Below are 16,225 nucleotides of genomic sequence, written 5' to 3'. Positions count from 1 at the left end.
GCAAATAGTAGACAGACAGACAGACAGAAACAGATTGCATAAAATCAATAAAAAGGTTTTTTCCCAACAGGTTTGGCTAGAGTATTAGTTAACTGAGTAGATAAATGTATTAGTTTTAATTGATTACAAAGTACGCAAATCAATAAAAAATAATATTTTCTTACCACAATTATTAGTAACACTGTTATAGGTATAGGGAGAGTTACACACACAACTGGTGCCAGATCTATAAGCATTGGTGGGGCACTGAAGGTCTAGAAATGAAAACAAGAATCATGAATGTTCTCTCTTTTCTAAAGCTATAAGTAGATACAATGCCACAACCAGCTCAAAAGACTTGAAAAGACAAATTAGAATTGTGTGCCACTGCTTTATATCCCTCCTACTAAATAACAACTATGCATCCAAACAATGACTGTACAATTACTGAACTATACTGAGCTTTAATTTGAACACTAAAACACCATGCACTGGGCTATGGTCTATAGCCACTACTTTAAAAATCTTTCAAACTTTTATGAGAAATAGACAAAAAAAATGACAAATTAAATATCAACATTGTGAGATAGTCTTAAAAAATGGCACAATTCATGCAAAAGTAAATATATAGCCTATGCACAATTTCCTGCATTAGTATCAATAACTATGCTGTATTAATATTACCACAAATATTGGATCCACTGTTATAGGTATATGGAGAGCTACACACACATGTGGATCCAGATCTGTAAGAATTGCTTGGACACTGGAGATCTAGTCATGATAAAAAAAAAATTTTCATTATCAATGTTGCATCACCAACAAGAATTCTATATTTCTTGATGTATCTATTTATAAACTATATTTGTATATTTTTTGTCAATGTATTACGAAGCATACCACAAGTATTAGATCCACTATTATAAGTGTAGTAAGCAGAAGTACAAACACAAGTAGTGCCAGATCTGTAAGAGTTGGTTGGACACTGAAGAAGTTGATCTGAAAAGAAATGGAGTGTAATATGAGATGATCTTCTGATACTTAATTTATTGAACATTCATAAATATAAAACATTCCTAGTTATTGAACATTCCTAGTTATTGAACATTTCTAGTTATAGAACAAACAAAGTTATTGAACATTCCTAGTTATAGAAAAAACAAAGGTATTGAACATTCCTAGTTATAGAACAAACAAAGGTATTGAACATTCCTAGTTATAGAACAAACAAAGGTATTGAACATTCCTAGTTATAGAACAAAGGTATTGAACATTCCTAGTTATAGAACAAACAAAGGTATTGAACATTCATAGTTATAGAACAAACAAAGGTATTGAACATTCCTAGTTATAGAACAAACAAAGGTATTGAACATTCATAGTTATAGAACATTCCTAGTTATTGAACATTCCTAGTTATTGAACATTCATAGTTAGAAAAAAATTTGATTGAAACTTGGTCTTGCACAGGCACACTAGAGCACAATTTAGCACACACCATGAATGTGTTGTTGATAAAAGAGACATCTTTGACTTCTAACAGATATGTCAGCTGACAAGTTTTGGATAAGGATCTTCATGATTGCCCAAGTGTTTTGCTGCTATTAAACATGTGTCATGATTGTTTCCATTTATAAAAGATCTATAACAGACTTTTCAGTGCAATACTAGTCTAAATAGATTTTTTGTGAAACAGGCTATACCTGAATACAGTGCTTCAATCAGTAATTACTATGTGATTAACAACAATTTTTTTTCCTTAGAATTAGCTTTAGTTTAGACATACTTTTAAATCTATAGCTAATTTCTCAAAGTTATCTAAAGCCTCCATCAGTTGTGAAGAAAGAAAGAGATGAAAACCAACTCAGAAGGAGAAATAACATGTACAAAGTTTTTATCAGAATGACAGACATAGTGAGCAGATATAAGCTTTGTAATAAAATTAATAATGAATTCACAAAGGAACAAACTCAATCACATTTACATAGAAAATCAAAACCACCCTGGTTGACAAAAAAAATGCTAACCAATATCCATGTAGATGCAGTCTTAAGCAGTAAAATTCTGGAATGTTCATATGCCTAGGAACAAATAAGTAGCTCTAGATCTATATTAATAAATGTAACATGCAATAATAATTATACCAAAGTTGGTATTAATAATTATCAATTTATCAATTCAATTTTTTATAATCTAGCTGAGTAATAAAAACATTCAAAACAAAGATTGTGAACAGAACTATAACTATTGCTGTGATGGTGATATGAAAGTGAGTGTTTTGTCTTGTAATAACTTTGTTCTTATTGTTGATTTGTTGATTTGAGGCACATCGGCACAATTTAGGCCATGTCGTGCCTGCTGTCCCTTAAGGACTACTCTCTCTCTAAACAACAAGGGCCAGATTCTATACAGTCATATAATTAAAATTAAGGTCTATTCACAGTTAAAATAGTAAAGGTAGTAAAAATTTAAATATTTGGTAAAAATCTAATGTAAATAGTGCATGTTCACAAATTCAGAAATCAGATCTTCGTAGATAGCCCCACTTCCCGAATAAAGCCCAGTACCTTCCCAGGGTCGACATTATTAAATAGTGTTTTTAGATTAGTGGCTCTAAAATGTTTCGCCCTGACATCCTGGTATCTGGGGCAATCAACGAGGATATGTTCCACGGTGAGGCGAGAGTCACAGTACTCGCAAAGTGGGGGCTCCTCTCTCTTCAGTACAAAAGAGTGCGTGATGTAGGTGTGGCCAATCCTAAGTCTGGACATGGTTGTGCTACCACGCCTTGTCAGACCCTTAGATGTGGGCCGCCACCTGACATCCGCCACAATCTGCCTGAGTTTACTGTGAGTCTCAGCCTCCCATCGGTTCTGCCACTCTCGATAGGTGGCAGAGGCAATACTTTGTCTCAGGTCCGAGTAGGGAATTTGGGTTCCTGACACCGCATGATTTAGGGCTCTCTTTGCTTCTCTGTCTGCGGCTTCGTTTCCCTCAATGCCAACATGGGAGGGGACCCAGATGAAGGTGACATCCCTACGGTCGGCTGTTATTAGGTCCAACAGCTTCAGGCTCTTATGTACCAATGGGATGTCAGTCTTCATCCGCCCCAAAGCTTGCAATGCAGATTTGGAGTCGGAGCAGATTATAAATTTACTCCTTTCTGATGCTTTTACGGCCATAAGTGCAAGCAATATTGCGTGCAATTCGGCCGTAAAGATGGAGCAGCCATCGGGGAGTCTACGGGAGATTGTTTTGTTCCGAAAGGAGCAGGCACACGCGACCTTTCCCTCCATTTTGGATCCGTCTGTGTAGATGGTGCCACAATCTCCGTAGCTCTCCTGCAGTTCCCTAAAGTGGACTTGTAGTATGCTTGGGTCTGTATTTTCTTTTTTGAAATTAAGGAGGGATAAATTTAATTTAGGTTTATTCATTAGCCAAGGAGGATTCTGAGGGGTTTCTATTTTAGAGATTTGGTCAATGGGTGGGGTTAAATTTTGGATGGGTTCTCTCATTCGAAGGCCCAAAGGCTGTATGACGTTAGGCCTTCGATTGTATAATTCTACCTCTGTGGGGTTAAATATGGAGTCAAAAGCAGGGTTCGTGGGGTTGGATTTTAGCTTGACTATATACTGCATTGCAAGCTTTTTCATTCTTATATCCATGGGGAGTTCTCCAGCCTCCACATGGAGACTTGGGATAGGTGATGTACGAAACGCGCCGAGACAGAGACGCAGGGCAGCATTTTGTATTGGTTCCAGTATTTTTAGGTACGACTTCCTTGCTGCTCCATATATTATGGATCCGTAGTCTAGCTTGGATCGAATTAGACTCCGATAGAGCAGCAGCAAGGTATCTCTGTCAGCTCCCCAGTCCGTATGGCTGAGTACTCTTAGTATGTTTAATGACTTTTGGCATTTCTTCTTAAGTTCCTTAATGTGGGGGAGAAAATTAAATTTGGAATCTAAGGTGAGGCCTAAAAATTTTGTAGTTTTCACGACAGGGATCTTCTTTTTGTGTATAAATAGTTCAGGGTCTGGGTGGTGCCCCCTTAGATTACAAAAATGCATACTAACTGTTTTGGAGTCAGAGAATTTGAAACCATTATAGTTTGCCCAACCCTGAATTTTGTTTAGACATAATTGTAATTTCCTTTCTAAGGTGTTCATGTTTTTCCCATAAGTAAGAATGACAAAGTCATCAACATACAAAGAGCACTCTATGCCAGGGGACAGCGCATTTATGATGCTATTTATTTTAATGTTGAACAGGGTGACTGACAGAATGCTGCCCTGGGGTACACCCATTTCCTGGTCATGAGTGTCAGAAGCGGAGTTGCCCACTCGGACCTGAAATTTTCGATCTTTCAGGAATTCCTCCACAAAACGGGGGAGGTGTCCCTTAAGCCCCATAAGCGCCAGGTCACGTAGAATGCCATGTTTCCAGGTTGTGTCATAGGCCTTTTCTATATCGAAGAATACAGCTACTAGATGTTCTCTTCTGAGTAATGCATTTCTAATATAAGCTTCCAGCCTTACCAGGTGGTCAGTTGTTGTCCGCCCCTGCCGGAATCCGCACTGGTAGTTTGAGATCACTTTATTCCTTTCCAGGTACCAGACCAGCCTACTGTTAATCATTCTTTCCATGGTTTTGCAGATGCAGCTTGTTAGTGCTATTGGTCGATAGTTAGCTGGGTCAGAGCCGTCTCTTCCCGGTTTAGGTATCGGTATAACTGTGGCTTTCCTCCAGCTGTTTGGGAAAGCGCCTGTTTGCCACACACAGTTATAGACCCCTAGTAGGACTGCCAATGAGGGTTCGGGAAGGTGCTTGAGGAACTGGTAATGGATTTCGTCTTCTCCAGGCGCTGTGTCATGTGACTTGTCCAGCGATTCCCTCAGTTCCTCAAGCGAGAACGGTTTGTTGTAGTCTTCATTGTTCTCTGACCTGAAATCAATGGGGTGTCTTTCCTCCCTGGTTTTGACTTTTTGGAACTCTGGCGTGTAGTGTGCAGTGGATGATTTTTCTGCTATTGAGGATGCAAGGCAGTCAGCTATTTCTCTGGGGGACGTGACAGTTCGTCCTTGGTTTTTCAAATGCCCTATTGCATTTGATTCTTTCCCTTTGATTCGCCTTACTGCCTTCCAAACCGCTCTAGCAGAAGTTTTGGCATCCAGACTGCCGACAAAACTTCTCCAGGAATTCCTTTTGGCTGACCGTATGGTTTGTCTAGCCTTTGCTCTAGCTATCCTGAATAGCTTTAGGTTTTCCTGGGAAGGATTCTTTATAAATGCAGCCAGTCGTTTTTTCCTATCACCAATAGCACTTTTGCAAGCTGTATCAAACCATGGTTTGCTAGGCCGTTTTGGATTTGCAGAGGTTAGGGGTACAACTTTCCTGGCTATACTTAGTAGCTTGCTAGCAAAGGTATCAGCTGGGTTCTGTTCATGGAGGATATTTTCTGTGATATCCTCAGAGCATCTTTTTTGGAATTGTTCCCAATCGGCCTTATTCAGTTTCCACCGCTGAGGTCGTCCCAATGAAGGGAGATTGTTAGCAATGATGATTGGGAAGTGATCACTTCCCCGTAGATCATTGCTAACTGACCATTTAAAATCGTCCAGAAGTCCGGGGACGCATACGGTGAGGTCAATGCATGTGAATGATCCAGTTCCTGGGTGCAAGTAGGTCGGTGATGCATCATTAAGTATGCATAAATCATGTTGGAGGAAGATATCCTCCAGCATACGACCTCTTGTGTCGGTATTGTTGGATCCCCACATGGTGTTATGGGCATTGAAATCCCCAAGGATTAAATAAGGCCGGGGGAGTTGTTTCAATAGGTCCTCCATGTCTGTTCGGTTTAATGGAGCGCCTGGTGGTAGATACAGGCTGCAGCAAGTGATAACCTTGTGAAGGGTTATCCTAGCTGCTACGGCCTGTAGTGTGGTCTGTAGTTCTACCCTCTCATGGGGGATGCTATCCTTCACAAGGATACAGACTCCACCTGATGCTCTCTCTGCATCCTCAACATTCTTGGTGTAAGCACGGTAGCTTCGGAAGCTGATGCAATCTTTCAGAAATGTTTCCTGTAAGCAGACAGCTACAGGAGTCTCAAAGTCCATCAGTAGCTGCATTTCCTCGTAATTGGCCTTGAGGCCTCTACAATTCCACTGTACAATTCTGGAATCCATGGCTTATTCTAGATGACCTACTTGGAGCTATTTGGCCTTGGGAGGCCCCCGGAGGGGTTTCCCTTTATTCCAGTGACCTTGGTATTTTTATTCTTGGGTTTGGATGGAGAGGAGGACAACCCCCTTTTGGGGGAAGTCTTTCTCTCTGGAGAGGGGAGATCCCTCTGGTTAGAGCGGAGGTTATTTCCTCCTCTCTCACCTCGGGCATCCTCTCCGCTTTGATTTCTCCCCTTAGGGAGTTGGTCAACCTCTAACTCAGTAGAGGTTGGGGTGTCTGGCTGGGTTCTCTGAGGAGAACCTGTGTTAGACATGATGTCTCCGGGTTCTCCCGGAGTATTGGTTTTGACATGCTGCTCAGTCTCCATGCTCTCATCAGCGAGCACAGAGAACCTGTTCTTTAGCATGACAACAGGGCTTTCTTGTTTCTTCAGAGGTGTGTTCTTTGGCGGTGTTTTCTTCTGAGTTGGGGGAGGAGGAGGGGGTGGTGGGGTCAATGTGTCCGTCTGTGTGGCTATGGATCTTCCTTTCTTAGCAACAGCCTGGGCGTAGGTCTTTGTCAAGCCGAATTGGCCCTTGGGTAGGGCCAGTACAGCCGATTTCGCCTGGCTAAAGGTACATCCGTTTCTTGCCTTGTACTCCTGCACGGCAACCTCCTGTTTCCACACAGGGCAGTCCTTGGAGTAGGCTGAGTGGCCAGCTTGACAGTTTGGGCATTTGAACTGGGCTGTGCAGCCCTTGTCCTCATGACCCTCTCCAGCACATCTGGCACACACAGTGTTCCTCTTACAGACTGCCGCGCCGTGTCCATAACCCTGGCACTTGAAGCACCTCATGGGGTTAGGTATGTAGGGCCTCACTGGAACTCGTAGGTATCCTGCCTTCACATACTCTGGCGGTGTCCTAGTTCCGAATGTGAGGATAATAGTGGCGGTTTTGACCTCCTCACCCTCCCTGCGCCTGGTAATGCGCCGGGCATGGGTGACTCCTTCAATGCCCTCCACTATTTCCTTCTCGGAACATTCCAGTAGGTCCCTAGAGCTGATTACACCTCTGCTGGTGTTCAGACTCTTGTGTGGCATGACTTCCACTTGGAGATCACAGAGTCTTCTGCATCTTAAAAGCCCATCAGAGTGTGTCTTGCTGTCTACTTCTACAAGGAGTTCCATTGTTTTGTGTAGCTTAGACACACTCTTGGGCTCTCCCACTACTGACTTGAGTCCCTTATAGATAATAAAAGGGCTCAACTTGGTCAGGCTTTTTCCCTCCTCTGTGCATCTAACCACCAGAAATGATGGCCAGGTGGCACAGCTTTTTGGGACCTCCTCTTTTTTATCGTCAATTCGTCGTTTCTTGCCCAGACATAGGTCTGGGGCAAGTAGTTTTGTGTGTGTTTTTTTGTCCATATATATTTTGGTTAATTCGGCACCTGTGCTCCCCACCCGCCATCGAGTCCAACAAGGGGACGGGCCATTCGGATGTCCATAATGAGCCCGCCAGGGCTACACAGGTGCTACACTCAGTCAGCTGCTACATCGGACATGTGTCCGATACAGCAGCTCCCTGATTGACCCTCCAGCCACCGCCCTCCAGCATAGGTCGACGACCTATGCTGGTAGCTCGGCATGACCAGCCGGTTGACCCAGAGCGGGCCATCTGGGTCTCAGGTCTAGGGGAACTTGGAGCCAAAGTATTGTGTTGTTGTGGTTTATCCTCAGATAGCCACCACTCAAACACCAGGATCTCTTTATCCCCCTTTACCCGTCGCAGTCCACGGCAAACGGACTGGTCTAGGACGTAGTGAGAATTTAAAGCTAAGGAGACAGTGTGATGATCAATGAAGGCAGACTTAGGAAAAGAGGAGGCAGACACAATGATAGAAAAGAAGTAGGGCACTTTTGAGCTCCAAAAGTGCTAAGGAAAGAGGAGCGCAGTTTAACGTCATGTCTCGGGACGATGTTCTTATTGTTGCTAAAGAACTTTAAAGAGGTACTGTGACATACTAGGGAAATAAGGTGGGGTTATTTACATGTGTTCTGTAGTCACAGATTAATAATAAATTACTGTAGATGTTACTATTTAATAATGATAATAATGAGACTGTCTTTATCAAGGTAGACATATATAACTAACTTTTTATTTCCGTTCGATTCTTAGCTTTCGCATAAAACATAAACAACAAAGAATGACGTAATATCTTCTAATATTAACACATCCTTCCTTTTGAAGCTATCATCACATCCTTCCTTTTAAAGTTCTTAATACTTATATTTACAAGGAATTTTGACAACTCGACCACTTCTGGTTGTCTTGACCGGCACAGCAAGTTCTCTAGATGTTGGTTTATAACATGTTTCTTTTGTTCTAACAGTTTGCTGTTCATTGTCTTCGTCGGTGTCATAGTACCCAGAGATGTCTTCTTCATAGCTCTTGTTTAAAAACCGTTGATTTCGTCTGTATGTTTTCCCATCATTTGTCTTTATGATGTAAGATCTGGGTGATGGATGTTTCTTAATGACGACTGCTTTCTGCCATGTTTGTCCTAGACGAACTCTCACCTTCTCCCCGACAGAGTAGTCTTTAGGTAACCTTGCTTTTGCATCGTACCTCACTTTGTTTTTCCTCTGTCGTTCGTTGAGTAATGTCTCTGCATTTTCAGCTACCGATGGTTTCAATAGTTTGGGATCAGTTGGAATGATGTCCCTGAGTCTTCTACTCATCAGCAGTTGTGATGGCAAATAAAGCAGTCCGCTTATCGGAGTATTTCTATACTCGAGCATAGCGAGATATGGATCTTTCCCACTTTTGTATGCTTTGTTGAATATCTGCTTTACGATACCAACATACACCTCACTTTGTCCATTTGATTGAGGGTATCTGGGACTTGATGTTGTTATCTTGAAACCCCATACAGAAGCAAACTCTCTATATTGATAGCTATTGAATGGCATATTGTCGCTCACTATTTCTTCTGGTATGCCATGTCTAGCAAAAATACCTTTCATTGCCCTGATAACACATTCTGCTGTTTTGTTCTCTAGTCGTTTTATTTCAGGATATTTGGAGAAATAGTCCACAACTAGCAAATAGTCATTGTTTCGCCATTCAAACAAATCTGTCGCAACCTTTTTCCATGGTCTGTCTGGTACAGCATGAGGAGCAATTTTTCCTTCACATTATTTCTTTTGAACGTTGCACATGTTGCGCATTTCATTATTGTCGAAAAAATATCTTTAGACAATCCTGGCCAAAACACACTCTGTTTTGCCTTCGATCTGGTTTTCTCAAGACCAAAATGACCTATGTGCAACTTGTCGAGAATTTCATTTCTCATACTTGAAGGAATTATAATTCTGTTCTCATAAAACAATATTCCATTCTCTTCATGAATACTGTCTTTAAATGACCAATACACTTTCACTGTTTCATGAACTTGAGTTTTTATCTTTGGCCAACCTTCTCTGACATAATTCATTACAAGTTTTAATTTAGCATCAGATTCAGTTTTCCTTCTAATTTCGATAATCTTCTGATCACTTCCCGGAAACTGTGCTATTGCGCTATGAATTCTCATAACCATATCATCATTTGAATTTGATTGTTCTTGACCATTGATGTACGCACGCGATAACGTATCAGCTATTTTCATTTTTGAACCTGGAGTGTAAGTTACTGTTAATTGATATCTCAACAGTCTTAACATCATCAACTGAAGTCTTGGTGAAATCTTATGTAAAGGCTTAGTCACAATAGTTTGCAAAGGTTTGTGATCTGATTGTACAGTCACAGTTCTTCCAAAAATATAATGGTGAAAATGTTCAGCTGCAAACACTATAGCTAACATTTCCTTTTCTATTTGTGCATATCTGCACTCTGTTTCTGTCAATGATCTTGACGTATACGCAACTGGTTTGTCTTCTTGCATTAAACATGCTCCCAACCCTTTAGAAGAAGCGTCACACTGAATAGTAACTGGCTTTTCAGGGTTAAACAATTGCAGAACTGGAGCTTCACTAAGTGTTTTCTTTATTAGTTGGAAAGCATTTTCTTGCTCTGCATTCCACTGCCACAATACATCCTTCTTTAGCAATTCACGCAATGGACTGGTAATTGTTGACATGTTTGGAATGAAACTTGACAGAAAGTTCAACATCCCTAGCAGTCTTTGAATTCCTGTTCGATCTGTTGGTGCTGGCATCTCCATTATTGCTTTGATTTTAGCTGGATCTGGACGAATACCATCTGCTCCAATTTGTCTTCTGAGATAATTAACACCAGAAAGTTTATATTGTATCTTGTTCTTGTTGAACTTTACATTGTTCTTTCTAGCTCTCTCCAGAACATTTTCAAAAATTTGATCATGTTCTTTTTCATCTTTTGCTGCAATCAGCATGTCATCTGACATGATATGTACACCTGGGATGTCTCCGAATACTTGATAAGCACGTTTCTGTAATACTTCACTAGCTGAGGATATACCAAAAGGCATTCTCAAGAATCTGTATCTTCCAAACGGAGTATTAAATGTACATAAATAAGAGCTTGGTTCATCCAACTCAACTTGTCAATATGCATCCTTTTGATCAAGTATACTAAACACTTTTGCTGCTCCCAGTGAACTATTGATTTGATCAAATGTTGGTATAGTGAAATGTTCTCTCATTATATATTTGTTCAGTTCTCTGGGATCTAAACACAACCTCAAAGAATTATCTTTCTTCTTTGCTATAACCAAGTTATGAACCCATTCTGTTGGTTCATCAACTTCTGTGATCACTCCATCTTGTTGCATTTGTGTGAGTTTTCTTTTTAATTCTTCATAGAGTGATGGTGCAACTCTGCGCGCACATTGAATAACTGGTTTTGCATCTGACGTCAGTTTAATGTGATACTTCATTTTATATGTACCAAGTCCTTCGAATACTTGATTATATTTTTTCATCAACACTCGTGGAGCTTCAATTTGTTGCTTGACATCGTGTACTTCGACATTTCTCTTTGCCTCAATTAGTTTTAAAGCAATAGATGTCTTCAGACGTAGTATAGGATTTATACTTTTCTTGATCACGTACAGATCATCTTTAACTTCTACATCGCCGACTTTAAATGTGACCGATGCAACTCCCTTCAGTTCTAATGCTTCATCCCCCAATGCTCGTAGGGTAGTATTTGAATTCTTTAACTGAGTATCAGTTTCTAAATTGTTCCACATTGACTCTGATATCACATTAGCTTGTGCTCCTGTGTCAATCTTCATTTTGACTATTTTTCCCATAATATTGACATCAACCATCCAAACTTTGACATTGTTGTCAGTACCAATTGCCTCAAACCACAACTCATTTACTTGGCTTGACTGACTTTCATCTTCCAGTAAATCAACATCTTTGAAGTGTTTCGAACGACATTTTACAGCGAAATGATTTCTTTTTTTACATTTTCGGCATGTCTGTCCGAATGCTGGGCAATTGTATTTTCCATGAGATCCACCACAAGATCTGCAATCTCTAATGAAACTTGTTACATGATTCTTTGCCATATTTTCCTGTGAAGTTTTGACTGGCTTTCTATCTTCTGTCTTCTTTAATTTATAGCAGCATCCATATGTAGTCCTTTCATATCTATCATTTGGTTCTGGGTATGCTCGTCAGCACGAATTATGCTTGCTGCTTTCTCTAAAGTTAAGTCTACATCTCTCAGAAGTCTCTCTCTCACTCGATCCGACTGTATGCCACATACCAATCGATCTCTGATGAGTTCATCTCGAAGGTTGTCAAACTTGCATTCTTTTGCCAAATTCTTTAACTCAGTATAATACTGTTCAAACGTTTCTCCGTCTTTCTGCTTTCTTGAAAAGAATTTAAATCTGTCATACACAGTGTTGAACTTAGGCAAAAAATAATTCTGAAACCTTTCAATGAGTTTGTCTACAGTCTCATCTTCACATACTTGAAAAGTATTGTAGATGTCTCGAGCGGGTTCACCGATCAGGTGTAACAATAAAGCTTTCTTCACTGGCTTGGGCTTCGTATTTTTTTCAGTGGCAACCATAAACAGTTCAAAACTTTGTCTCCATTTTTTCCATCTTTCAGATAGATTACCGTCTAGTGACAACGGCTTAGGAGGATCGAATAATTCCATTATTCGTACAGATTCTAGATTCTATGTCTAGATCTAGATCTAATTACGTGAACTAACGACACCACAAATAAAATGTACTTTTAGCAATTTAGAAACCACTAGATCTAAATCTACCTGTTACCAGCACTTTAGAGCAATGTGACACTAGATTTGACACCTAATCTAACACCAGATCTGACACAAGATCTGAAAACAAATCTGACACCATGTTCTGTAGTCACAGATTAATAATAAATTACTGTAGACGTTACTATTTAATAATGATAATAACGAGACTGTCTTTATCAAGGTAGACATTTATAACTAACTTTTTATTTCCGTTCGATTCTTTGCTTTCGCATAAAACATAAACAACAAACAATGACGTAATATCTTCTAATATTAACACAACATGAGTAAAACAAATGTGTAAATAAATGGCAATCAACTCACAGGCCTACTCCACACTAAATAAACAAAAGATACACATTCAAAAATAGTATCGTACACTGCTCTAGTCATATTTTACAACTATGTAAATAAATAGTCATCAACTCACTGGCCTTCTCAATACAAAAGATTCACTCAATAATTGTATGGCACACCGCCCTAGTCATATAATATATACACTATCATCACATTCTGGAAATCACACATCAGTGTAGAAAAATAAAGGTCACAGGCCTCAGGTCAACACATGACCACTTTTGGCCACTCTGGGGTTGCAGACTTCAGGCTTACACAGACACTTTTAGCCAAAAATAACACAAGGGTCATGATGTACTATCTGTCTGTGGCATTTTAAGTCTCGAGAGACGATCTTTTCCCTTTGCAACTTCTTGTGTGACTAAAGAGGCCAATCCTTGATACACAGCTGCGATCCCAGGTTGGGCATATATAATCACCAGGCGCCGTTGCATTTTCACCCTTCTTTCTGCTTCTGTTGTGTATGCATCTGCAATCTGTGACCCTTACTTTATGCTCTCTCTCCATGTGGATCTGTCCAGTGCCACTGCTTCATGTCACGTTTGCAAACATCCGTATAACGTAAAAGTGGGCGACCAGCGGCTTCAGGGAAACCTATGAGCCTACTAGCTTCATAGAATCCCACCTATAGACATCCATTCGGTAAAGCCTATCTGATGATTCAATACAGGTTGAATCCCTCAGAGACAAGACTATAAAAATGTCATATTTGGGGGTACCCCAGGATGCAGAACATCAGGGTTAAACATACTGCCTGGAAATCATTTGAGGCTATATCTACTAATTAATACATTATATAAAATACTACAATGACTAAAGATATACTTAGCCCAAAGATCTCCAGAGCAGGGCACACTTCTCCAGAGTACCCCAAGACACACGACCACTAACAGAAAAAATACAATTTACAACACAGGACCAGTGGTCAAGCTGGTAACGCAGGAGCAAGTGGCAACTAAACATGGTCTACATGCCCTTATATCAACTACGTAGGGGGAATCACTCCTATAATCAAAATTACTAAAAAATATTTCCCCATTATGTCACAGGTACAATCAGGGATATTTCTTGTAATTAATCTTATTAATCTAATAACGTTGTACTTATGCTGTGCTACATACAGCAGCAGTCTGTGAAAGAAGCTTTATGGAACAATTCATGTTGAGGGCTGTTGTTTAAGACATTCAACAAGATTTAGATACAATTATACCTGATGTTCTCATACAATATGAAAGAGCAGTGGACATCAATGAGAAAGAGGGACAATCTCTGTGGGGACAACTTGTCACTCTACATGGGAATATCTAACTGATGAAATTCATAAACGATGTACTACTAAGTAGTTCATTGATAAGGGGTCTTATTAGAATAAGTCATGTAGACAGTAATGCATGTGGGGAAAATAACTTTTTCATGCCAAGAAGATTTACTTTTCATGTGTTATGCCAAGAAGATTTACTTTTCATGTGTTATGCCACTCTTTAAGAAATAACAAAAATGGCAAACTCTTGAAATAATTGTTCAATTCAAATTAAGTTTGCACTTGTATGCTAAATGTTTGTTGTTGTTTTTTGCATACTTTGAGATTTCATGTAGCCTATAGTCTTACCTACATGTAGAAATACTACATCTTACATGGATCCACGCCCGGGCATGCTACCCTGCCTCATAGTGGCGCCCAGATGGAAATGATCGTAGGAAGAAACGATTAGGCTAAAGGGTAGCAAAACAAGACTCCCGTGGGGGTGCCTAAGGGGGTGCAAGAGCATCCTCATTGCACTGCGTGAAGTTGTAAAAAAGCTCCCACAACCGTGTCACAATCCAGGCGCTGTTCCTCAAGGGGCCGTTACATAAATGGCATGTCCCGCATGGTTAGCATGGTATAGAATATGGAAAATGGCGGGGGTCTTAGTGTATGCGGCCTCTTGCCGTGAATCCGACCCACCTGCCAGACAGAACAGTGTACACTGTTCTCATTGAGCTCTTGTTCACTTTTGCTGGCCTAGAGTTCCAAGAGCCAAAGGCTCAACTCTACCTGACAGTTTTAAGAAGAAGAACATGGATCCACAAACTCACAAACCCATGCATGTGTTCAATGCATTTTCAAATATTATAAATATTCTGAGGAGAAGACTGAACTGGATGTCAATTATATTGGTAATAAATAGTATTTTCATAAAAGGTTCTCACCACAAGTATTAGATGCACTGTTAAAAACATTGGAAGAACTGTAACAGGTACAACTACATGTCCCTGATCTGTAAGCATTTGATGGACATTGAGTTGGACAGTCTGCAATAAAATTAATAAATATGAAACTAGCATGTTTCATTCATAAAATATGTGTAGCCAAAACGAATTTTACAATGATGAAATATGTTAAAACCAATTTAATGTATGACCTCAAGTTTTCGTGATATGGCCAATTATTGAAATCTTTTTTATATACATATACCTTGAAATTAAAAAAAAATAATTGTTAGAGCCATTTTCAAAATAATATATATATATATATATATTTATATATACATACATACAAGAATAGCATAAATAGCAATATTTCATGTGGGTTCACAGTCCTAGCTGCAATCTACATACTTTAGCACATCTAGCACTGACATAATTAATGTCTTCTAGTGGTCAGTTCTTTTAATTTAACTTCCATTTGAGTAATTCCTATTGCTACTTTTTCTTGAATGTTAATTGACACATTCACTAATTCTAAAATACTTACCACAAGTATTTGTTAGGCTATTATAACTATAGGGAGCATTACATACACATGTGGAACCAGTTCTGTAAGCATTAGTTGGACATTGGATGTCTAGAAATGAAAACATTAATGTATTAAAGATACAACATCCATGACATTTTTTTTAGGAGATAGTTCGCCAGAAAAGAATTATTTTTTTTTGCCACATTAGTTTAATATAGGTTTATAAATGAAAATACTTGTATAATGTTATAGACCTGAACACTTAAAACTAATGTATGGTTATTATATGTACCACAAGTATTGGATCCACTGTTGTAGGTATAAGGAGTGTTACACACACATGAGGAGCCAGATTTGTAGGCATTGCTTGGACACTGAAGTTCTACAAATGACCAAATCAAATGACCATTATGAATGCTTGTCATCAACTTCAATTTCATACTTTCTAAATGTATTAATGTAGCAACAATATTTCCTTATATTGTTAATGAATGTTTATAAACATACCACAAGTATTGGATCCACTATTATAAGTATAGTAAGCAGAATTACAAACACAAGTAGTGCCAGATCTGTAGGAGTTGGTTGGACACTGAAGAAGTTGGTCTGAAAATAAATAGAAATTTATCCAGAAATTTATGCTTGAGAAATTGTAAAATAATTATCCTTTTTTTTAATCATTCTTACTGATTTAATGTAAGTTTTCTCCTGCTTAAAAGCACAAAAGATAGAAAAT

The 16,225-nt window shown here is 39.3% G+C and overlaps 1 protein-coding gene across 11 annotated transcripts in view; it reads right to left on the bottom strand.

The window, feature by feature from the left end:
- LOC106071320 (balbiani ring protein 3-like) overlaps window positions 1-16,225 on the bottom strand; it is a 79,880-nt gene that overhangs the window by 19,756 nt on the left and 43,899 nt on the right. For 9 of the 11 annotated variants that reach the window (XM_056005609.1, XM_056005610.1, XM_056005616.1 and 6 more), the window contains 7 exons: window positions 15,997-16,095; window positions 15,782-15,871; window positions 15,508-15,597; window positions 14,964-15,065; window positions 880-978; window positions 664-753; window positions 165-254 (listed from right to left, as the gene is read on the bottom strand). In XM_056005609.1, coding sequence (XP_055861584.1) covers window positions 165-254; window positions 664-753; window positions 880-978; window positions 14,964-15,065; window positions 15,508-15,597; window positions 15,782-15,871; window positions 15,997-16,095 — 660 coding nt within the window. The remainder of the gene's footprint in view (window positions 1-164; window positions 255-663; window positions 754-879; window positions 979-14,963; window positions 15,066-15,507; window positions 15,598-15,781; window positions 15,872-15,996; window positions 16,096-16,225) is intronic. The other 2 variants (XM_056005611.1, XM_056005619.1) reach the window with 2 other exon arrangements.

The sequence above is a fragment of the Biomphalaria glabrata genome, chromosome 12 (assembly GCF_947242115.1).
Source record: "Biomphalaria glabrata chromosome 12, xgBioGlab47.1, whole genome shotgun sequence".
Classification (NCBI taxonomy): domain Eukaryota; kingdom Metazoa; phylum Mollusca; class Gastropoda; family Planorbidae; genus Biomphalaria; species Biomphalaria glabrata.
This window is presented reverse-complemented; position numbering and strand designations above follow the sequence as displayed.